General features: G+C 38.2%; 2 protein-coding genes across 2 annotated transcripts in view; both read left to right on the forward strand.

Moving 5' to 3' along the window:
• The window catches only part of LOC110464062, a gene marked incomplete at its 5' end in the record, with an annotated part of 19,780 nt that extends 13,377 nt beyond the window's left edge, over nucleotides 1-6,403 (forward strand). The window contains 5 exons of the mRNA XM_021519083.1: nucleotides 684-2,020; nucleotides 3,230-3,304; nucleotides 3,849-3,906; nucleotides 4,550-4,658; nucleotides 5,576-6,403. Of these exons, the coding sequence (XP_021374758.1) occupies nucleotides 684-2,020; nucleotides 3,230-3,304; nucleotides 3,849-3,906; nucleotides 4,550-4,658; nucleotides 5,576-5,753 (1,757 nt within the window). The remainder of the gene's footprint in view (nucleotides 1-683; nucleotides 2,021-3,229; nucleotides 3,305-3,848; nucleotides 3,907-4,549; nucleotides 4,659-5,575) is intronic.
• Nucleotides 6,404-12,533: 6,130 nt separating this feature from the next.
• Nucleotides 12,534-25,636, forward strand: part of LOC110464047 — a 24,269-nt gene continuing 11,166 nt past the window's right edge. The window contains exons 1-10 of the mRNA XM_021519065.1: nucleotides 12,534-12,618; nucleotides 14,109-14,330; nucleotides 15,511-15,621; nucleotides 16,312-16,434; nucleotides 16,997-17,163; nucleotides 17,444-18,352; nucleotides 19,451-20,893; nucleotides 21,232-22,387; nucleotides 23,414-23,534; nucleotides 24,415-24,568. Of these exons, the coding sequence (XP_021374740.1) occupies nucleotides 14,129-14,330; nucleotides 15,511-15,621; nucleotides 16,312-16,434; nucleotides 16,997-17,163; nucleotides 17,444-18,352; nucleotides 19,451-20,893; nucleotides 21,232-22,387; nucleotides 23,414-23,534; nucleotides 24,415-24,568 (4,386 nt within the window). The 5' untranslated portion in view covers nucleotides 12,534-12,618; nucleotides 14,109-14,128. The remainder of the gene's footprint in view (nucleotides 12,619-14,108; nucleotides 14,331-15,510; nucleotides 15,622-16,311; nucleotides 16,435-16,996; nucleotides 17,164-17,443; nucleotides 18,353-19,450; nucleotides 20,894-21,231; nucleotides 22,388-23,413; nucleotides 23,535-24,414; nucleotides 24,569-25,636) is intronic.

Raw genomic sequence — 25,636 nt, forward strand, 5'->3', positions numbered from 1 at the left:
AACACTGATAGACAAGAACTAAAAAGGATAGTTGGCCTATAAATTGCCCGATTGAAGGGCAATTAAGTTTGTTTAAATAAATAACCTTGACCCATATTCATGGCCACAGGGTCAAATGTATTTAAATCTTCAAAGAACACATTGTAACATTACATATTTTAAAGTATATTTGTAGAAATAGAAGTTATTTTGTGTACACAATGTACCGGGTTTGTTATCTCTGGGTGAGCATTTTGTGTCCCATATCATACATATTTAGATTTAGATTAAAAAAAAAAATCATGTGAAAGTGTGACCAATTAAGATTTTATCTGTGTGTAATTAAGGAATCAAAGTTTTTCCACACATACAATAACCTCCACTTAATTCTGTTTTGGATAACTAGCATGACTGACTATAGGGTACTTACATTGACCCAATAACTCAGGCAAGTTTTTATTAAAAAAAAATGTATGTTTACGTTTTAAATGTGTACTTAATTAAACGCCAGTAAAAGCTCTAATGCAATAGTGAGTTTATGGATGTGGTGCAAGGATTCTTAATTTTTTTCTCCATTAAATGTTTGTTATTTCCGATAATGACTCGGCCCTAATCTTTTAAAATGATTTAAGTTCTAGAGAGGAATCATGTTACACATAATTGTATTGCAATAATGTTTATTTAACATTCGTTTGTTTGTGCAGACTTTCCGCTACCTGTAGGAGTGAGACTCATCACGATATATGTGACGGATGAGGAATATTCCGCTATCAAACCACAACACAGTCAGAATTCCCAGGGACAGTACAGGCATTGTGACCACTCAAAGTTCGTCTGGGGGAAAGCCTCGCCAGATTATGATTGCAGTAAAAAATCAGAGTCTCCAAGACGCTTTACAAAAGACGAATCAAATATCAGACGACCAAGCTCAAGAAACGATAGGAACTATAGTGGAAGAAATTCAAATATGGAAATTATTCCAGAAATTCCTTCTTCTGTTCTGTCTGACATAACTTACGTGGAATGTAAAGAAAAGTTGAAAACATCTGAGAAATCCAATGAGACTGAAACAATAGAAGTATTCAAGCAAAACGTTAAACCTAAAGGTAGAACGGAGTGTAGAAGTGTGAAAGGCGAGCTCCCGGGCCGTAAGATTGTAGTAACTGTTTCGGGAGAAGACAGTGAAACCATCAGTGACTTAGAGGACAATGAGGATGAAACACTACCAAATGTTTCCCCGAACAAAGACAAGAATTTTGTGAAATTTTTTTCCGAAAGAATTTCAGCTGACATTATTGTGCACCATTGTCCAGACCAGTCTGATGGGAGCACGGTGGACAACACGAGTGAAAAACTGCCGAAAATTGTCACCGATCATGATAGCACTAGTAACGCCCATGTTGCCATGGAAACGGAAAATCATTTGCACACCATAAACATTTTACCTGAGCAACAGGGACAAATCAGAAATCAAACGGAAAATAATGAAAGTGATGTTGTGATTGAAAAAAGTGGGAGAAGTGTGTCCCCTGTAGACCATTCAAAGGGACACAACTCTCCTGGAGTTTCGAGAAGACAATCTGCTGGATTTGTTTCCGAGTCCGAGGAGACCGGGACGGAGAGTGTGTATGGAATCTCCGCTAAGAGTTGCGATGAATCTGTTATGAGTTATCTCTCCTCTCAGGAAATTGAGGAAAATAAGGAGACCATGGTTTTCAGGGGCAGCAACTACGAGACGCCTGGCGAGGAATCCAGTGTTGACGGTGGGGTCACAGATCAAGGAAACCCGGCCAACGAGCCTGGTGATGTGACTGTAGACACTCCGGATACTTCCATAGAAACTGTACATAACTCGGGATCTTTTGAAAGCCAAACGACAAGATCAACCGTTGATGCAGACGTTGATTCATCGTTGATATGGTCACCAGAAAAACACGGCCTGCATGAATTGACACTTTACATTCAGAGACACTCAGATGTTTGTCTTATGTTACTGATGGAGGAGGAATCGGCTATCAATGAAAACGCATTGAAAGCCCTGGTGAGTTACCGTATTTATCCTCCAATAAGCCCAGTGGACCGACAGGTAATCTCAGACTCAAGCTATCAATGAATAACGTATTGAAAGCCCTGGTGAGTTACCGTATTTATCCTCCAATAAGCCCAGTGGACCGACATATAATCTCAGACTCAAGCTATCAATGAATAACATATTGAAAGCCCTGGTGAGTTACCGTATCTATCCTCCAATAAACCCAGTGGACCGACATGTAATCGCAGACTCAAGCTATCAATGAAAAACGTATTGAAAGCCCTGGTGAGTTACCGTATTTATCCTCCAATAAACCCAGTGGACCGACATGTAATCTCAGACTCAAGCTATCAATGAAAAACGTATTGAAAGCCCTGGTGAGTTACCGTATTTATCCTCCAATAAGCCCATTGGACCTGCATGTAATCTCAAGGTCAGGAGGTGGGCTTATTACAGGACAACGAAATTAGCATTAGTTAGCATTTTCATTGAACGGTGTAAGATTGACATGTGGATATTACTGGATAAATGTGGTATGGTCAACTTTCTCAATGATCCAAATATTTCACGATTTGTAAACCAGAAATCTAGCAAATTCATGCATAAAAAATATATCTGATGGGCAATAATACTTTAAAACCTAGCAAGGTTCAAAGTGTGCAAAATGATATGTAGATGTGAGTTGGTCTAAATAAACTGTATATAAGAAATTTCAATAAAATCATTCTCCTGAAGAGCTGTAACACAGTGAAAGGCCTTGAGAAATTTTATATCATATATTTTTTTTTGTATATCTACTGAACATGAGAACATATATAATACATTTTAGTATATTTATACATTGTATTTACCATAGCTTTTGCCTGATCCTTAAATAGCACATTGATATTGTCTTAAATAGCACATTTGGATATGCCAAACTCTTACATTTCCCTCCAGGGCCCGTTTTCATGAAACCGTTTTCATGCTCAAGAATGGATTTTATGCTTAAACCATCTTTCTTGTAACTCACATAAATCACGTCAAAAAATCAAAACGTCAAATAAAACATTGCAAAAAGTATTTGGCTTTAAATTTGTTCCTAAATCTTTGACAAAATAAAATTTCATTATTAATTTATAACCAGAACAAGAAACTAGACTTGGGCAATGGTTTCATGAACAATTAGGGCGCTGGTCTTTAACTTTTCCCATTTATAAGACTTGTTTTTTGTTTCAGTATAAGAGTTCGCTAACCAATATGGCTGAGCTGGATTACTATGTGAAGGAGTGTATAGCACAGTCCCCTAATGAGGTTGGTGTTATATTAATTAACTAACGAAGGAAACAAACGTAAACAATGCTGTAGGAGCTTGTCACCCTGGTTAAATACTGGTATGAGCTGGTCGCTTCCTACCGACTCGGCGAGGGAGAATTCCTCTATAGCTCATTTAATACAGCATTAAACCAGAGGTCCCGGGTCCAATCTAGAGCAGATGCACTTTAAATTTACATCTGTTATAATGGCGCCCTTGTAGAGACTTGGAAAATATTGACAAAAGTGCCCATCCTTGCTCTCATAGACATAACCTTATATGTCCCCTGGAAAAACTTGGGACAAGATCTTTCCTTATTGCCGAGTAATTATGCACCCTCGTAAAACTCTAGTCTCAACTTGAAAGAATTGATCTTAACTCATGCGGTGGAGGACCAGACTAGTAAATAAGGGGTTTGATCCCTAGTGAAAGGAATAATCGCGTGAAGTGAAATAAAAGACAAATTTATAATAAAAAGTGTCATTTTTGTATTGTTCTTTCATTACATTGAGCAATGATGTCAAATTCATATTTTCTTTTCAGGGTTTCATGGACAGCTACAATTTCCTGAAATACGATTCCTTTTTCCAGACCGTGAAAGGTTTGTCACTCTAACAGCTGTATTATATTTATAAACATAGAAATGCTTAATCAGCCTGTAAATACTTTTATCTCAAAAACTGAAAATTATCACGTTTTCCTGTTACTGGATGAATTCACCAATACATGTATTCTGTAAATTTTATGATTCAACACGTGAAATATTAACTATAGTGACGTCATAAAATGATAATGAAACAGTGTCTCTGACTACCAGATTACATTATATATTTTATGACATCACAAATTAGACAGACAGTATGTTTTTTCATGTTGTTGCTAGGCCCTCAAATGGAAGTTCCTTGTCCTCCCTACCATTTAAAATAAAAGACAAAATTAGTTGTATTCTTTTTTATTCCTACTTGCATTGATAATTAAAAAACCCGGTATAAATGTAAATATAAGGAATGAAATTTATGTTTTCAACAGTTATGAGGTCAAAAAAAAAATCAGGTTTCTGGATATATTTACCATAAATTGCCAACATAATTCATTTAATTTGTCCAGGAACCCAATGTTGTTATGACCTCATAAATGTTGATAAAATAAATTCCTTGCCTAAATTAGCAATTTATATAATAGAATGAAGTGTTATTGCACTGCATAACAGTCATAAAACAATGAGCTTATTTACTGTGTTTTAGGTAATGCCCTACAGCCTCTGACGGGAGAGGATGATGAGTTCCATCGCCTGGCCGGACAGATGCACAGTGACTTTGAAGAGAACAAAGGAATGACCAATGTCATATTCAGGTCTGGCCCCATGGCTTACATTATTCTAGATCTGCAGATTTATGAAATAATGTGCTTGTACTGTATTTTACCGGCAATAAGCCTCCTTTGGCAAATAAGCCCCCTCCCCACTTTGGTAAATGTCCTGGGAACAGGGTGGGTGCCTGCCATTAAGCCCCCCCCCCCCTTTTTGCAGGTGAAAAATGTGAAGTCGTTTGGAGAGAAAAAAAACGAAAGTTAAAAAAACATTTACTTGTGTCTGTGTTGTTTCTTTAAAATCTGCATCAACAGGTAGATTTAGGTTGTGCAACACCTTTCAAATTAGTAGTCAATAATTATAATGCTATATATTTTGTTATATTTGCACTTGTATTATTGGTGGGAAGTAGAATGAAATGCTACCCCAATTGGTTCAATTTTGAGTTTTGAAATGATATCTGAAATTCAATTTGTGATCATATATCTGGAAGGTTTCTTGATTTTTTACCAAAAACTACTCACAGTGGTTCATTTCCAGGAAAGGGTTTGATTCATTTCGAATGCTAAAGTCAGAGTGAGAATTCATCTGTTTTTCCGTCATGTTTAGTACCCAAAATGGTACACCATGTCACAGGCTATGAAACTTTTGTTCCTTTTTTTTAGCTGATGTGCAAATTGTAACAATATATATTGTTTTTAATTTATACATACAATACTGATCCAGGGTCGCTGAAGAAATTTCCAGATCATAGTTACATTTTTGCGCAGTGTTACAAACATCTGTATGATAAAGATGCTGAAACAAGTTGTTTTTGTACGAGTTGTAAGAATGGGACTATTGTATTTCCACACAAAAATCAACAACATGTTACCAGTTGTGTAGATAAAAGAACGTTTCCATGTGATATTTAAATCTAATGGTATTTTTTCCTTTCAAGTTTCCTTTACATGATTTGTAGGTCACATGGAGGCAGTTGCTATGGAAACAAGACCATCAATAATGAGACATATTTCTGCATGACAAACCAGGCAGATTCCAGGATGGAGTCCGGACCACTGAGCAAAGATCCAGTATTTTCGCTCGACCTGCTTGCCAGAGAGAAACTGTCAAAAGTGCACAAAATTACTCTGCTGTGATATTGTAACTCGGAGCAACATTACTTGTGGTACCACCGTGGTTTTCAAGGAACAATGAGATATATTAGATATGTTACTGTATGTACATTGTGATATTTATTGAGTAGTTATTATATTATTAAACATTTTATAACATCCAATACAATCTCAAATTTTGTTCTAAAAGTCAAATGTCAGAATCTGAAAACTATTTTGGGCGGGCCCTGGTAATTACTTAAAGGTGGGTAAAGCATTAACCAGTGGTTAGGGGAAATAGGGAAATATGAATACAACAAAACCAGAAACGTCTGACATCATTTAACTGTTATAGATTGGTCGAGACAAATACGATTGATGTGTCCTCTGATTTTGCTTTGGAAGCCTTTGCTTCTTATTGAATTCAGGCAACAATTTCAATTTTTCACTAACCACTGGTTAAAAATAGCCAACAAATGAGTAACTTGGGCCAGATGTTTCAATTTATTTGGCCCCATGCAGGGTCCCTAATTGTTACAGTAGGTAAAAATTGTGTCGCCAAAAAATATCGCCAAACTGAACTGTGACACGACCTGGTTTAAAGTGACGATACCCGCTTGCCATGATGAGCCCTTCTCACTGATCGTAATTATGATCAATAAAAGGTATCTAATTATGTCTTTCACCAGGAGATATGCACCAGCGGTTACTAAACATCGAATTACATATTAATTGATATGTTTTTGTAAGCAAGTAAATGTTTTATGTAAAATATTGCTAAAGTGAATTGATGTATGTCGATATGCGCACACGTGTGTGTCATGTGTCATCAGATATTTGAAAGGAAACAAACAACAAAATACACATTTTACGCAGTTTCTTATTAGTTTTTAACATCATTGTACCTGCAATCAATACTTATCAACTCACTCATAATAAACAAATTACAAAAATCTTAAGAATCCCAAGCGGTTTGTCTTTCATTTTCAGAGATCAATTTTCGGAACTTGAACATCGTTTTTTTCAAAAAATAATTGGTGTGCAAAATATTTGAGTAGAAGCCTTTTTTTTGGATTTTCAGCCTCAAAAGGTACCTGCGCAAATTACACAGGTTTTTACGGTAGTCCTTTTTTCTATTTTTATGTCATCTAATATATAATCTAAAAAGGTAATGTGAGCATCCTTTGTCAACTTTTCCTTTAAAAAGACAGAAACATTAGAAAGAAGTTTCACCAAATAATGTAAAGGAAATTATTATAGAGGAAGAGTGTGGCCCCATTGGGGGCAGAGAGGATAGGCCCACTATTAGGGGTTTCATATTTAAAACACTACTCTTTAAGTATGGACAAAAGGATTTCAACTTAATTTGGTATAAAGCTTCCCAGTCCTAGGGAATTCAAAGTTATTAAAGGAAGTTTCTGGCCCCCATTTTTGGGCAATGGTATGGGAAAAATGTGGGGGGGAAGGAAAACATTGTTACATGTATAAGATAACTTCTTTTGTATGTGTGGAGGGAATTTATCCTGATGTTTAATGAAGCATTCCAATGTGTTTGATTAATTGTAGCCTGTATTTTTGCAAAGGAAAGGGGCCCAATAGGGAAAATTTGGACAAATGAAGGGGTGGGGCCCAATAGGAAAAATTGGGACGAATGATAGACTATCAGTGGGGTATGAAGGGGTGGGGCCCAATAGGAATAATTAGGACTGATGATAAACTACAAGTTGAGCATGGAGATCCAAGGTTAGGGAAATTCAATGTTGTAGAAATGTAGGATGGCGCGGTAGTCTAGTGTTAGGACGCCAGGCTTGTGACCAAAGGGTTTCAGGTTCAAGTCACAGCATGGCACTGTATTGTATCTTTGAGCAAGATACTCTACTCCACTTGTTCCAGTCTACACAGCTGTAAATGAGTACATGGTTGGGCAGTGCTACAATTGTTGAATGCTAGCTGTGAGCGCCAAAATGGCAGCACCGGCTGTATGCTCCCCAGGGAGATGAGAGAGATATTGGCTGATTGTAAAGGCCTTATAATTGATTGGAATTATAACCTTGAGTTGACAGTTTGATACTTTGAACATTTTGAGCCAGCCCTGCCGCCAAGGGCTGTAGGGTGGGGCTCAAAGGAGTCAGTGTGCTAAAATTTCTTCATTTTCCTTGTTTAGAATCAGAGGTGCTAGTTTCAAATACTTTTTAGTCTGAAATCTGTATGCTAGATATTGAATAAGGAGTTTTTGTTGTTTTTTGTCACTTTGAATAATATTTCTGTTCATGTTAAAAACAAAATCAACTCTCTGTATAAATATATCAGGTGACCCTTAAGGCCCATGGGGCTCTTGTTTAGTCAACTGTTTTAAATTCCTTACTCTGCATTTCCTGAATAACAAAGAGGGTAGGTTTTGTCTGGGACACACTAGGTTAAAGAGCTACAAGTCTGTTCAATTGGATAACAGCGTATCAAGCTAAGGTCACAGGAGCTGAATGTGTTCAAACATTTACACCAAGATTGAAGTCTAGCTGAGCAATACAATTTGTGATCCAGAAATTTGAATATCATAATATGATTTTTGTGATTTGTAAAATTTCAAAAGACACAATAGGGACTCTAATTCTTCTTTGCTTGTTCAGATTTTGTTTTTCTGATGTGAAAATCAAAATACGATTTTCACTGACACAATACTTTATTACTTATAATTATATTATGTGGCTTTGAATTAGCAAGACCATATCAAAGAGACTGTAAACTTTAGTATCCCGAATGCAACCCTGGCCTTGACCCTTTGTAATTATCTTCCAACTCCATCTTCATTGTTTTCATCACAAAACATAAATGAAAAGAAGACACAATTTCTATCATTAAACAGTTCATTTTATTTATATCAAACATCATTCATTAGGCTTTAATAGCCAAATATAACTCGAGAAAAAGATCTGACTTCCTCCCAAATTGAATTTTCTTACTTATGTATTTAAATTTAGCTGCATATTATCAAGTGTTAACTTATCAATTGTCTTTTAACATTTTGTTTCTGTAAAGTTAAATAAACGTTAATGCTTTAAAATAAGCATGAAGAAGAGGACTTGATGTATTTGATCTAAGCCCCCCCNTATCATACTGTGCTCCTCAACCTATTCTTGAGTTTTAAAACAATAAAACCAAAAACGGAAATAAGTTGGCAAATTTCAAGTACTGGATGGATATTTCTGAAATTTCATATGTACTTACAGCACCTACCATGGAGTGCTATATCTTTACTTCATACCAATTATTTTAAACATATTCAGGTGAGTGATACAGGCCCTCTGGGCCTCTTGTTTTGATATTCAGCTCTGATTTCTTCACAATTCAAAGTGATGCTTTAGATGTTCCAATCAACCTCTATAAAATGCTAACGGTGTGCTTATATATCTTTTATTCATAGTCGACTTTGTCGGTCACAATAAACAATGAATTAAACCTTACATATAGGTAAAAACACAAAAAAAAAGCACGTCAGTCCATCCTCGATACTCCAGGGGTAACGCTCACTTCCGGAAGGCTAAGTGTGCAGCACCTTGGTGATGAGACGAGAAGGCTAGCTTGAGGTCAAAAGAATCTCTCGGTCGCGTAACGGTAAAATTGACTGACTTTGAAGTCGATCGGGTGTCGCTGCTCTGTACACTTCAAAGGACAGGTATCAGCCTAGTAGCGATTGGTATGGTTTTTACTTGATACCAATAAAATAGCTTTCAAATTTTGCTATGACATATTCCAGGGGTGCAGTGAGCGAAAGTGAGTGTCGCTAGAGTATCGAATGCTGTACGCGTCAGTCCAGCCTACAGCTACACATGTACAGACCTTTTGTCTGACGCTGTATACTTACAACCTCAGTCTTAGATGGCTTGTAAAGTCCGGATCCATTGACCGCGTGTTTATATATCTTTCACTTTAAAAACATAAAGAACGCTCTGCTCTATCAATGAAGAGCTCAAAGTAGAACTGAACGAGGAGTTAACTGGTCCATTGATATGGTATATGTAGGGCTAAGAACTTCAGACTGAATGAGGCAAACGAAGATTCAATCCACATCGGTATATAAATTGGCAACAAGAACCAACGTCAGATCCGATAGGATCTCAATAGGTTATATTCCTTAAAATCCATTTGATCTGTCTCTATAGGCAACAGAAGGTGAAAAATGAAATATCACGGGCCGCTTTCGTTTATCGCGATCCAATTGGCTGGGTCGGTTGGACCAGAGATGTTCGTTTGTGAAATAAGATCGGACCTTGTAATTTGATGTTGCTTTCAGGCGAGCCCTGACAAAGCCTTGGAAGGCCTGTATAAACATTTGTACGTCCGCCAGGATATATGCGAAAATGTTACTTTTAAAAACAGACAGGCCCCAAGAGACATAGTTATTACCGGGGAAATTTTGAAGGGACGAGAGACCTACAGCAAACAAATTGGGGTTTTGCCCTCCAAAATTTGAATAATGTAGAAGTTTGGGTTTACTTTGCAGACAAAATAAAAACAAAACAAAATATCCCTAATATACAAACAGACAGAGGTACCTTAGAAACAACCGATGGAGGTAAAGCTGTGATACTGAACGATCCTATCACGGAAAATTGGAAATCAAAGACCACATCGTTAAAAAATCTTGTGGATCATGGCCAAGATCTACTTACATTTGTAATCCCAAATATTCAAAGTTTCATTTAGAAATGAATGGTAAGTTACAATTTCTAAATATTCAAACGAAACCAGTGGTCAAAACAATACACCTTTGGAATTCTGCCGAAGGTATTAGAATCAATAATGAAATACAAAATCATGCATCATCTAAATTCCGAGAAAACAAACGGTGATCCGCTCAAGCAATTTGGTGTCAGAAAGGGAAAATCTACAAACTTGCAACTGTTAGACGTATTGAAGACACAGCGAGGTCATTGGTATTTAAACTACCAAAAAGCATTCGACACGTGCACGGTACCGCATTAAAAAGGGTGGAAGACGTTGGCATATATGGAAAACCGTGGTTGTGAATATAAGCATTCCTTCAAAATAGGAGAAAGAGAGAACAGGTGTAGAAGGAGCGAATTCTAGTTAAGACAAATGTCAAAACTAATGCAAGAAAATGAGGTAGAAAAGGAAAGTAGACGAGTTATCTCCCCTATTCCACCAGCGACTAGCGTCTGTCTCATTGAAAATTACATACTTTTCATCTGAATAGATATTTGGCTTTGATATTAGGTTTTTTTTTTTACAAAGCAAAACGCAGTATTCTAAAAAAAGTAAATCATGTTATGATCTGATTGAGATGTATCGTAAATAAATGATATATTTTATCACGGAATTAGATTCGACTATTTAAGTCCGTGATTTTATAATATATATATCAGATTTGAATTTAATGGTATTTATGGTCCATGGTTCATGGTGGTCGACGTCTTTGTAAGCATAATCCATTGCTTCTGTTGACGCTTCTTCATAGTCGTTCGCTTATTTACAGGTTGCGCAGAGGACGCGTACACAACTTAATATTACTATTAATAGCACGATGGTAAAAACTTGATTTATGTAGATATCTACTTTAGGATACGTGTATCTTGTGTTTTTAAACAAAAGTCTTTTCAACAACTAGCTGTGGCTGATTTCATAGAAAGATGTCAAAATACAGATTCTAAAAAAAAAAAAAAAATTGAATAAAATAAAATTAATACATCAATAGAATAACATTCAGATAGTCCGGCGTTCTTTATAAAATGAAATAAAGACAAAGAATGACAGAGCATACGGCTAATGGAAAAAATGTTAAAATCAAACGTTTGGAGGACATTCGTACATTCGACCATACATAATATCGGCACACAATTATGTTTGAATTTTGTTTACTTAAATCACGGACTTAGATAATCTAATTTCGTAAATAAATTCAGAAACCTGTAGTGTATTCAGTTTATCCAGGCTACCTTGTGTAATGTACATCTGGCTACTGAAGTCGTGTCATCAAAAACTTTGTGCGGGTTTATTTATTTGTTTATGTTACTCAATTAAGTTATCATGTCCAGATATCCGAGATGGGGGGGGGCTTTTAATTTTTTTATTTATGTATTTATCAGTATAGTCCCAGAGACGTTTTGTCATCGCTCTGCTGGCGTTGAAGTTTAAGTACTTCAACATCAGACAATCATCCCATTAAAATGTATAATATAAAATTTCTACTGGTATTGTTCCTAAAACATATTTTATTCTAATCCGGATATTTCACAGTTTTATGTGGGGGTTGACAGTTTTTGAACAACCGCGGAGTAAGACAATATTGCCGCTGAATAGACATTACTATTTTTGTTATTAATAATTTAGTTATTTTCACCATTGCAATAAATAACAGTCGTAAGAGATGAAAACAGCTAATCCATGGAACCTACATGTATTTGCACATTCAATAGGTTAGCTTTTTTCATCACAACGAGTTGTACATTTCCTCCTACGCCAGGGCGATGCTGTTTATATGACAGTGTATATATAAAATGCGTGTAAAGACTGAATTAGAGAGATTTTTAACGGATAACTATTTGGAAAATTATGTGTAGCTGTAGCTACACCTACCGTTTAGATCATAGAAAGCTAACAATTCTTTGTACACGTGGGTTCCGTGTCTCGCCTAGAAGATCGATATAATTTGCATACGAACTCCGCCCACCGTGGTTAAAAATAGCCACAGGGAAACTCGTCCAACCAGTTCTGTGTGTCTTGTTTTCAATGTGAAACAAGTTTATTTTTAGCAGACAGTATTCGCAAGCACTACACCCTATGTAAGGCTGGGAAGGGTTGTTCGGAAAGCCGGTGCCCCTTAAAACGGGACTTTTTAGGGTCTGTGTGGCCCCTTTTCGATTATTTAGACAGTACAGGTGCGAGATCACAGGTAAGTAATATTAATGACAGGTGCTAATTGAGAAATTACGACAGCAATTGTCCGCGATCTGCGAGCTACTGTTTCTGTTTTCTCCTCGGATGTTGCGGAATGGTAACATGTCTTCATCATAATATAGTTCGTAATATTTTAAAACGGATTTTGTTTTAGTAAAAAAACCTTTTAAATATGCAAGTAATTCTTCAGTTTTAAAGATAAATTCACGGAGCTGAAGATGGCTTTCATTCATACTAAATGTACACTTCATGATCATGTGTTGATAAATTAGCAAATTAAAAATACTTTAGGTACAAAACTTAATCTCAGAACGGCTAACGTAAGTTGTTTCTACAATGGCATGAATGTTGAAATAATAATTGATTTATTAAAATTAGTGGATAAATTGAAAAGAACTTCGGAAAAAATGTTATTACTGAATTTCAGTACAGAAATATATAATTAAGTTTGTTTCTTTAATAAAAAAAAATCATACATGGAAATAACATTGGTTTACGTTCAGTTATATTTCTTTACAGTAATTCTAAATCCTGGATAACAATCCCAATCTTTTACATCAATATGCCCGCCCTAAACCTGTTTTTGCCTCCCCCCCCCACACTTTCACACCCAAGGGTTTTATTTACAAGTTGAGTGAGTAGCCGGTAGAACTACCCTCATACCCTCCTACTACATATATTTCATCGGCTACTTTCATGTAAAATATAGAAGAATAGTATAAAATGCACTGAAATTAGCCGCCTAGCTATATTCTAGTTGCATGTATCTACCCCTGCTCATGAAACCCCAATATCGATATTGTTTACGACTTATACTTGACCCAACCCTACTATAGCAGAACCCAGCCCATATCCTAGCTGGCATCAATATCCATATATTCGTTGACATAATGCTCAACCCTCGGATATCATGGAACCCCCTACCCCCAGAGCACTCCATTATTTATTATAAATTATTACCCTAACCCTTAGACATAGTGGACCCCCCCCCCCCCCCACCCCCAACCATTGTCCCCAATGTCTCTCTATATATATCCCCATTTCAACTCCCATATCACTAACTTATATTTGTTAGGCATTTTATACTTGACTTACGAACTGACTTAAATGATGTTTTTACATGAATGATAATTGCATGTCATACCTGCTATATATCATTCTATGTTTTTATGCCCTGTAACCATACCCTTAAACTAAGGTGGTTTTAGGTATAGGGTCGATTCGACATCGAGAGTTTCCTCCCTTCTCGTATATTATCACCATTGGTGGTGGCATTTTTACCAAAAGTTGATCAAAGCCCCTAAAACATGTTGAATTACCCTGAACACCTTAGTTTATGTCCATATTTAGCTGTAACAAATTCTCAGGTCCCTGTGCCCGACCCCACAACTAGGCCTGGGCCGTTACATCAATAACCTACCCTGACCACCTCAACGTCACATCACATTACACATCATCAACTTACATGTACAATTCTGTTTTCAGATCATAGAATATCTGTGACCATGGTGTTTCTCTACCTCGCCACCATATTTGGTGTGGTGACCCTTGCGGGGGGTCAATCAACTCCCATCCGCACAGAGACATGTTCAGGAAACGGCCAGAGTGCGACTATCCAGCCCAATGCCGAGGCCTTCATCGGTGGTCTGGTCACCATGAACTACGTGGCGGACAGTGGATACGGGTGTGGAAATATTGCACCTCTAGGTCAGTAGACATTGTGAATTCTAATCTTTTAACAAATTGTGTTAGAACATTTTACTTAAGGTAGATAGTCATTGATTTTGTGAACTAGAAAAATACTTGAAATACTTAAGGCCAAGCAAAGCTATATTTGTGTATCTGGACTGACCCTAGATAGAGCATCCCTGGGAAAACTATCATATAAGGGATTGCCCTCTCAAATCATATGTTGTGATCCATTTTAGGGAATTACGGAGGGAGCTATTGCGTGGGCTCCAGGAAAAACAAGGGTTCATTAATAAAAATATGAAAAATGGATTTTTATCTAATTTGGCATGGCACACTCTAAATGAGGGTCCAATGAAGGATTTGAGGGGAGTGATGTCAAAATGACAAAATGTGTTCTAAATTTTAAAAGACACTACTAAAAAGGGGTGGGGTGGGGGGAAGGATGCAAGTAGTGTGTTAACCTTTAAAATAGGTGTGTTAACCTTTAAAATAGTACTTCTTATAATGAAGTTAACAAATAAAATACATTCTACAATTTGATTTGAGATGTGTATTTATCAACATATTTTAAAGCAGCTGCTTTAAGGTGAAAAGTACCATCATGAAATATTGAAGTCATTTTATACAAAGTTTTCTATTTAAAGCACATCTTTCAATGTATTTCTACAATAGTAGTTGTTCAAAATTTGAGTATAAAAAATAAAAAATAAAAATTACAGGGATCTAATTGGAAACATCTCCACTGTCAATCCTACACTTTACCGATGTTTTTTCGAGGAACTATACACCGAAAAGTGACATTAAGCGACGTGATATTAAGTGAAATGTACTGTAATTAGAAAGCATCAAAATGAGAGATGAACACCTCAACACATGCATACACCCCTGGAGACACATTTTAACTCTTCCAATTCAAAGTTTGGAATAGTTCATTATGAAATTTAAGGGGTGAATGTGTTAACCATGGGAGTGACTAAAAACCAGAGAAACTCCCTTTTTGTTGTTTCATCTTCTATAAGGAGAATTTGAAGGGAGAAGACTTCATTTAGATAAAACAACTGTACTTTGGTTTTTCTTAATGATTATAACTGGTGGTGGGTATACCCTTTGAATCAAAATGAATCAAATAAGAAAAGTTGAAAATTTAATTGTTCTGTTACCAATAATAATATGATGGAGTAATTGTGTTTTACAGAGATGCAGGCGTATGAAGCTATACGATGGGCACTGGATCGGCTCAATAAGAAGAATGAGGAGCTTAACGGAGAGTTTTTGAACAACAGTTACATTCCTGGGGTGGAACTGGGTAAGTTGAGATGTTGTCAATACAGTATAAATGCTGGACTGGATCTCACCTGTTTAAAGGGACTACCTGTTTATAAGGACTGTTTCTTTCACCAATCACCAGTGTCTACTGGGCTGTCGCTATAGACAGGTTTATATCATTACTATTATCATCTGTACATTTAATATACATTTGTGTTCTCTTGAGTGTAGGAGCAGCTTGTGTTTGTAAAGTCTGTTTATGATCGATGTCCATCTACATAACATTTAAGGCAAAATACAATGGGCCTGGGACCTCCATACTCTAGGACAGACGCTTTAACCAATAGAGCTACCTGGTAACTAGTGGTCGACCCAGTCAAGTTCTGCTACATTCCTCCTGCCTATAACAAAGTCCCCGAACCCCAACGACACCTGAGACCCCATACCACTTTCCGTGGGTATATTGAGTTGGGTGCCAAATGCATCGGGAGAAGAAAAACGCAAGACCAGTATTCAAACTGTAGGACCTCAAAACTCTAGATGGACAATATAACCAATTGCGCTACCTTGTCGCTGGCGATCGACCTGTTCCATATGTATAGGACAAACACATTGTCGGTACATCAGTGTATTATGTCGGTTGTTTGATTCTTTCCTCCCATTAGCTGTATTTCTGTGGTAATGAATTGTGACATCACATTTGAATTGAGATGAGTATTTTATTGTGTAGGTATGATGGTCCACAACTACTGCGACATGGGGGCCACCGCCGTGAGTTACGCCCAGGAGCTCTACCCACAGTTCCTGTCTGAGGCCCGCGACTGCACTAAAAGTTCGTCCAGCCTCACGTTGGGTAAGTCTGGCTCAGTGTCTGAGTGATCTATTGCAGTGACCCCTTGACCCCACATTTTATATGTAAACCTTGACCCTGATGGATTATGTTTACTTGACCTCACTTGTTGACATTTATCTTTTTATGTTGACCCCAACAGTTTAATTTTATTTCTTTATCAACTTTGACCCCATTGTATTGTATTTATAGATTAACCTTGACCCCTACAATTTGTATTTATATATACATTGTCCTTGACCCCTATATTTGTACTAGTAGGTGAACTTTGACACAAACCAATCCTATGTATAGATTGACCTTGACCCCTACAATTTGTATTTATATATACATTGTCCTTGACCCCTATGTTTGTGTTAGTAGGTGAACTTTGACACAAACCAATTCTATGTATAGATTGACCTTGACCCCTATAATTTGTATTTATATATACATTGTCCTTGACCCCTTTGTTTGTACTAGTAGATCAAAACTGACCCCCAAACAGTTTGTATTAGTAGGTGAACTTTGACACAAACCAATTCTATGTATAGATTGACCTTGACCCCAATGGTGTATTTTTCAGGTTTAACTGGTGCTAGTTCAAGTGGTGATACCAAGGTGGTCAATTCATTTACTGGTCAGTTTGACATCCCTCTGGTCTCTTACATGGCAACAAGTCAGGAACTGACCGCCGGAAACATGTATCCTGGCTTCATGAGGACAGTTTCCCCCGATGGACCCCTGATGGATGTAGGTATTCAAGGCTACTGATACGGAGATCAAATTTCCAGAATGTGAATTCTGTGAAATAAATCTACAATTTATAATTCCGTTAGTACAATTAAGGCATCAAATGCCCAAATTACCAAATTTTCCAGATGGGTTAAAAGGGAACTGATCAACATGTTTGTTTTGGTTAATCAGGGTATCTCTGTCCTGAAGTCCCGGTGTAAGATTCCATAATAGGTTCAATTAGTCCAGTAATGGCATGAAATTTGAAATGAAAGTGTTGTTTTTTTCAATGTTACAGGCTATCATCAAAGTGCTGGGGGAGCTGGATTGGAAGTACGTTGTAGTTGTTTACACCGAGAATACCTACGGAAGAGGTTCCCTGGAACAGATTCGTCCACGTCTCGTCGCTGCGGGAATCTGCCTCACATTGGCTGTTCCTGCGGATCCTTCCGACACCACCCCAGCAACTATGGCAGCCATTTTGGATAAAGTGCTAGCCACAGAAACGGTTGGAGTGATCTATCTGGGTGGATCAGGACATGGCATGAGTTTACTGAATCAGGGGGAAAACCATCAAAATGCTGGGAAGCTGCAGTGGATTTTCACCGACAGCTTACCACTGTCTATAACTTTTGAAGGGAAGAAATATCCTAGAGGGATGATTGCTGTGTTGTCTGGTTCCAGAAAAATTATAGAATTTGAAGATCATTGGGTCAGGATTGATGTCAACAACCCGTCCTCTGAGAACCCATGGTTCAAAGACTGGTACATGAACGAAAACAATTGTCAGCTAGCTGGCAACACGAACCCAGCTTTCACTTCCCTCCCACAATGCACTGCTCAAACCGAGTCCCAGCGACGTAACTCGTTCGTACAGGACCAGTTTGTTGAGCCGGCTGTCCATGCAGTGTATGCCTATGCACATGCACTCAAGACTGCCCATGCCGCCCTCTGTGGGGGCGTTTCTGGACTGTGCCCGCAGTTGGCGAGCCTGTCTCAGGAGGATTTCTACAACAATTATCTACGATCTGTCAACTTTACCTACACCAAAAAGGAGCGTGTGGAAAGTCTGGCCTCAGTGGGACTTGAACCATACAACGCACCAGCCCAGCTCGCCTTTGATGCAAACGGTGACATCATCAGTCCCACATACGATATCTACAACTTCAACGATTACCCCGGCGGTGCAACTTTCAAATTCAGAAAGGTAAGTTTACTAGAGTGAAGCAGCATTTCATATCCTGGGTTAAGTATGACCAAACCTTTGTTACTAGAGTCAGTAGGCTAGCAGAAATATGCAGAAGAATGTTTTAGGAAACTTTGTTGCTTGAACAGTCAGTAGGCTAGCAGAATTTCAATCGAGATCAGCCTAAACTGTTCAGAAGACCAACTGTGTTAACCCTTTCACCCCTATGTAACTTTAGTAGACTCTACCATGCATTGATCTGGATGAGTCCATTATGGTCTACAGTGGTGAAAGGATTGAGAGATATTTTTTTATAACTTCCCAAACTGTATTAACTAAACCTTCGCTAAGAGACCTGTCTCTCGTAGAAACTACATTAGGGGTGGTCACTTTGCACAGTTTAGATTTGATTTATCTTGTGAATTCATGAACCCCTTTCCTGTGACACTTTACACTACAACTTAAACTCCTATCTAATAAATTCCCCCAACGTAAAAATCGTTTGTTTTAACCCTTTCAACACTGTAGACTATAATGGACTTGTCCATATTAATGCATAGTAGAGTCCACTCAAGTTACACAGGGATGAAAGGGTTAAAGGCCATTTTTTCATTACAAAAGTTTTGTTCTCTGTGGGGTAGGGTAGTCTTTTTAAACAAGGTTCTTTCTCTGTGGGGTGATCTTTTTAAACAAGGTTTTTGTTCTCTGTGGGGTGATCTTTTTAAACAAGGTTTTTGTTCTCTGTGGGGTGATCTTTTTAAACAAGGTTTTTGTTCTCTCCCACGGTCTTTATAGACAGGGTTTTGCAATTGTCATTGGATGGTGTTGTTATAAACAGGTTTTGGTCTCCCTTGGGTGGTCTTTATAGAGAGGTTTATAAAAATCTCTGTTGGATGGTAATATCAGACTTGTAAGTGATTGAGCTCCATACCTTAGGAAACTGTTTTAGACAGATTTTATTGGATTATAAAAACTTTATTGTCCAAGGATAAAAGTTCTAAATGTGAACATTCATATAAGTTATGAAATGATCGAATCATCTCACAAAAGATTTTTTTTTGATGTGTAGCGTTATTTTGGAAAAGTGAGATATTGGACAGTGTGCTGTTTTTGTTACAGTTGGGATCCTACCTGAAAGGCCGTCTGGAGATTGTTACAAGTCGTATGAGGATGTATGACGAGACCCGTGACAACGCCCTAGCAACCCTGCCAGCATCCCCGTGTCCTGCCTCAGGATGTGGCCCCTGTCTGGGTCTTCTTGTTGATGCCAAGTACCTGTACGTTCCCGGAGACATCGTCATCAACGGCATTTTCTCTGTCCATGAAGAAGGTGAAAAATCACTGTCATGTGGGGACTTTAACGTTGATACGGAGTCTGGTATCCAATTCCTTGAGGGAATGGTGTATGCTCTTTCTAACATCAACAACCAACCAGCACAGACGCTACTACGGGGTGTAAGTCTTGGTGCACTGGGCTTCGACGACTGTATGGACAACGTGCTTGGAAGCCATTTTGTGACACAAGTTCAAACAAAATCACGTATGATCAAGGACATGAATGGTAACAGCCTAGACCCTCGCACTGTAGAAGCTTATATGGGAGCCGACGGCACAGATCTGACTGTTCCGTTGTCAAAACTAATGAATCTTATCAAACGACCTCTTTTGGGCTATAACGCGATGAGCGCAGAGCTACATGACAATGACTATTACCTTTACATGTCCTATAGCAACCGACTGTACATGAAGGCGTTCGTCCTGTTGCTGAAACGCCTAGGCTGGCAGTACGTACAGACAGTCCGCGACATGTCTATGGAAGCAAGGGATGCCATAGAAGAGTTCCGAAAGATTGCCGCGGATCATGGAATCTGTGTCGTGTCTTCCTACGAGTTTGGGACAGATGGTGATGTGGAAGACATTTTGATGATGTTAGAAGGCCAGTCGTCCGTCAGTCCTGTCCTGGTTGTCTCCCCTACAGAAGATCTGATTGGTCTACTACAGGAGGTCCAAAAACAAAACAAGACCGGCAACTTTGTCTTCATGGCTCCAGTGGTAAGATCTGAAAACGTATTCCAAGGTGTAGAAGTCGCAGCTAAAGGCCTTATCAGCCTGGACGTCCAGAGACCCGACCTGTCGGCATTCCGAGGCTATTTGAGTGGTCTGCGTACTGACACTTACACCACCAACCCGTGGTTTAAGGAGTGGTTTGAGAATATGCATAGTTGCTCTTTAGATGCAAATAACATGAGAAATTATACTACAATGTGTAACGCGTTGGATGTGACACTCGGCAAGAACTTCCAGTTCAATGTCAACAGCTATGCCACTATCTACGGAGTGTACGCCATAGCATACGGCCTTCACAACACTCTGCAGTATTACTGTGGGGTAGGCTACAATGGCGTCTGTGGTGACTACCTGACCGCAGCAGACAAGGGTGAAAAACTTGTCGAGATGATTAAACAGATGTCTTTTACAGTTGGTGGCTTGACCATACAGTTTGTGGACGGTCAAGCCAACTTTCCATTGCAGTTCTCCAATTACCATTCTGGTTTTGTTCCGGTAAGTAATCTTTCACAATTTGTACTATCATCAATCTTTCTACATTATTGATTGATTTACACATAGGTGTAAATTATTGGTAGTGAGGAGTGTAAATTGATAATTTAATTAAATATTACTTTAAATAATGATGAAATAATTACTCTAAATAGTTTATTTTTAATGAAATGGCTCATTCCAATTGGCTTATAATGTTTTACAATGTCCAATTCTTGTTTATGAATGAACTTTGTAATTTAGGAGGAAGAAACTAAAAATGTTTTATTTTGATATAAGTGAAAACATAGGCGAAGTTACATAAGCTGGTAGTCTTAGATGTCTGGGTGATTATTTTGCAGGTTGGGACGTACAACGCTATGACAAACAGTTTCGTGATCCAGACTGATCAGCTGAGCCTTCCGGGCGGCGTCCAGCCTGATACCGTGATGCCCTACTGTAAGGCCGTCTGCACACAGTGTCTGTACATGTTCGGCAATCAAGAATACATGTACATTGATGGCGATCTCATTATTCCAGGAATCTTTGACGTCCATTATCCAGGAGTGTCCGACTTTATGTGCGGAAATATACGCTCCAAGAACGGCTTTCTCAACACTGAAGCATTTGCGTTTGCTCTCCAACAGGTGAACAGCGGAGCTTCTAGTGTGAAACTGAATAACGTTAAACTGGGAGGCCTACTTTTTGATGGGTGTATGAATACGATAAGAGGTCATGTGATCGCCTCATCTGTCTATTACGGATTACTGCCAAGGGAAAATGGAATGCCTAAATATCCGCTGGACAGACTACTTGGATGGCTGTCTTACGAGAGCGACACCACCGTGAACATTGCTGAATCTCTCGGACATTTTGGGATCCCTGTCATTTCGCCCGGTGCTACCACACCTGTTCTGGATGACAAGTCACGTTTTGACAAGTTCTTCCGTACTCTTCCTTCAGACGGAGTAACCACCCTTGCCATGGCGCACGTTGCTAAGGAAATCGGTTTTGAGTATATTATCACTCTGAATGCTCCAGATCAGGGAAGTCGGGATTCCGTGAAGCTGTTTAGACAATATGCACGAGACAATGGCATATGTATTGGAGCATCATATGAGTTTGTAACCGATGGCCCCATGGCAACTTTAATCCAATACATCACCGAATCATCGAGTCGCGTAGTAGCTGTCTTCAGTGACCCTGACCGATATATTGAGGAACTTCTGATAGCCAAAAATAACAATCCCCTGGCAGGAAACATAGTGTTCATGGCTAACAGACCCTGGCAGAACCCCGTAATCAGCACGACGTCTCTGTTCTATGCCACAAACACGTTGACCTTCGGCTACAAGTTCCCTGCCCTGGCAGAGTTCCGCAACTATCTGTCTCAGAAATACCCGATAACCTACACAGACAACCCATGGTTCAGTGAATTTTATCAGAAATATTTCTCTTGTAATCTGGATGGTAACTGGATGTATGGACAGAACTGTGGCACGACGTCTATCGTCACCAGTAAGTATTGTAGATATACATTACACACCCCGGGGAAGTACACAGTCTAAGCCTGACACCCCAGGGACCATATAATTTGTGGGGAAGTACACAGTAAACCAGACATCCCGGGGACCATATAATTTGTGGGGAAGTACACAGTAAACCAGACGCCCTGGGGACCATGTAATTTGTGGGGAAGTACACAGTCTATAAACCTGACACCCCGGGGACCATGTAATTTGTGGTGAAGTACACAGTCTAAACCTGACACCCCAGGGACCATGTAATTTGTGGGGAAGTACACAGTCTATAAACCTGACACCCCGGGGACCATGTAATTTGTGGGGAAGTACACAGTTTAAACCAGACACCCCAGGGGACCATGTAATTTGTGGGGAAGTACACAAGTCTAAACCAGACACCCTGGGGACCATGTAATTTATGGGGAAGTACACAGTCTAAACCAGACAACATGGGGACCATGTAATTTATTGGGAAGTACACAGTCTAAAACAGACACCCTGGGGACCATATAATTTGTGCAGAATTACACAGTCTAAACCAGACACCCTGGGGACCATGTAATTTATGGGGAAGTACACAGTCTAAACCTGACACCCCAGGGACCATGTAATTTGTGGGGAAGTACACAGTTTAAACCTGACACCCCGGGGACCATGTAATTTGTGGTGAAGTACACAGTCTAAACCTGACACCCCGGGGACCATGTAATTTCTCGGGAATGCAGAGAATTCCGGATTGTAGAGACAATAACTTATTTGCTGTCATTTTCAGAACCTAAATTTTAACAGGTATTTAATTAGACAAATATCTGGATTTGATAGAGTCTGGTTAGACAGAGTCTAGTTAGACAGAGTCTGGTTAGACAGAGCTGACATGTTGTTACATCGGCTTACTACCTAAATCTACAAATCTCATTAACATTGACAGTTTTCTTTTATTCTTCTTTAAAAAAAAATAAAGGTATTTCATATATAGTATGCAGTGTAACGAATCAATGTAAGAAAAGTTTTCGCTTTGCAGGTGACTTCCTCGAAGATTACGCTACACTTCCCACAATTCATGCTGTGTATGCGATGGCTGAAGGTGTCCACCGTACTCTCATTAAGAAATGTGGAGCTTCCTACAGCGGCGTCTGTTCTAGGTAAGTACAGATATATATAATTACAGCTTCCTACAGCGGCGTCTGTTCTAGGTAAGTATAGATATATATAATTACAGCTTCCTACAGCGGCGTCTGTTCTAGGTAAGTATAGATATACATGTATAATTACAGTAACACAAATATATTGAAGCCAGCTTGCCTGTTGTTGGAACTTCGGTGAACAGTTTTTGATGTATACCTAATGAATAATGCGTCATTGATTAACTACCTGACTGAATATGCATGTATTTTTTGTAATTTTCACTTTTGGATGGAGGAAGGTATACTGGCGGAATAAATCTCTCATAATTGTCCATCTCCATAACACATTGTTGTTTATCGACAATCAGCTGAAGTGTGGGAATTTATCGTTAGTCACACAATAATTAATAGTTGTCTTGTATATTGATTGATACAGTCCTTCATGTACATCTCTATTGAAATGATGCTAGCTTCCATTAAACACAGGCAGTCATGCTAAAACACTAGTTTTGTGAAACTCTGAACAAATGCTTCTCCGGCTTACAATGCTTTTCTTAGTTTATCAAGAAAGTAAGATTATTCTGTTAATTACATTTTCTTTATAATTTTTGGACACATACAGGCTAATTATTGTGAATAGGTGATATAAATCCATGTAGCAAAAAGTGCTGGGACGTTGCAAAAACAAAAAATGCCAGGGCCGTTGTGAGGTCACAATTGACAATGATGTTCATTATTTGTTATTTTTCACAGTAAACCCTGATGTCTGATTGGTCAGTTGATCGTGAAAATAGCATAAAGTGGTATTAATTACCACAGCAGAAAATGTCCACGTTATTTCCACCGTAAAAACTTCACAGGTAAAAATGTATATAAGCGACGTTTTTGTCTTGTTTAGCTTCCTGTCGGACACAGACACTTTTGCTCAAGTGATGACGCACATGGACACCCTCAACCTTACAGACGTCCTTGGTGACCTTTTCCAGTTCGTGAAGCGAGAGAGTAACAGGGGGGTGACAATAGACAGGATTGAGGCCGGCACCAGTTTGTTGGTAAGCTCATCTCGTCTGTGTTTTCATTACTTGATGTTTTTATAGTCCCTCATCTGTTCCACTAGACAGGAATTTATTACTACATCTTTAATAGGATTCAGCAGTTTGGAAATATGTAATGATCAAACAATGTATGCATGAAATTAATATTTGATACTTTAAATTAATATTTAATACTTTAAATTAATATTTAATACTCTAAATTAATATTTATTACTTTAAATTAATATTTAATACTCTAAATTAATATTTAATACTTTAAATTCTTTAATGCGTAGGACTACATTTACATTGTGTATAAAGAAAAACTTTGATATTTTTTTGATGTTTATATAAAAAATAAATATTACTTATTACTACATTTTCATATATGATATTCTGTTACTTTCAGTTGCTAAATTTTGTTTGCATGTAGCTCTCAGTATCATGGAGTAACACAATTAAATCAAGTCTCATGCCCTGTGACTACCTATACAGAGTTACGGCCCTTTGTTCATTCTGATTGTGTAGAGGTTTAGGGACAAGTGGCTTGCTCAAATTTCGTTTAGTCAAAAAATGTTTTTTAGAAAAAGAATTCATTGTTCTAGCTGATTGTCTTTCAAAGAAGCAAGAGGAGATATAATAAGCTTGCATGTATACAACTTTATAAGTTCAAAAATCCAACACAGCGACTGGCCTGGCTATGGTGGCCATATTGAATATCAGATCTTTGTAAGTTAGAACTTTAGCTGGTTTAATGATAAGCTAGTATGTATTTGTAGGAAGTTTCACAAAAATCAGTTTCTTTCAAGGGTTATGACACAGTGAATCAAGACAGAGTTATTGTTATCAACACTTTGAAAAACACCGATATACTTGATCTGCTTGTATTTGAAAATAAGCAAGTCAGTTTGTATTCCGTCTTTGCGTATTGCAGAGTTATCTTCTCTTGGGAGCAGGTATTGATTGTTACGTCATTGGTTTGTGTGAGAAAATTACGTCGTTTTCTCAAAAATTGATGACGTTACTCTCACAAACAAGTGACGTAACAATCAATACCTGCTCCCAAGAGAAGATAACTCTGCAATA

Source organism: Mizuhopecten yessoensis, unplaced genomic scaffold (genome assembly GCF_002113885.1).
Source record: "Mizuhopecten yessoensis strain PY_sf001 unplaced genomic scaffold, ASM211388v2 scaffold10953, whole genome shotgun sequence".
Taxonomy (NCBI): domain Eukaryota; kingdom Metazoa; phylum Mollusca; class Bivalvia; order Pectinida; family Pectinidae; genus Mizuhopecten; species Mizuhopecten yessoensis.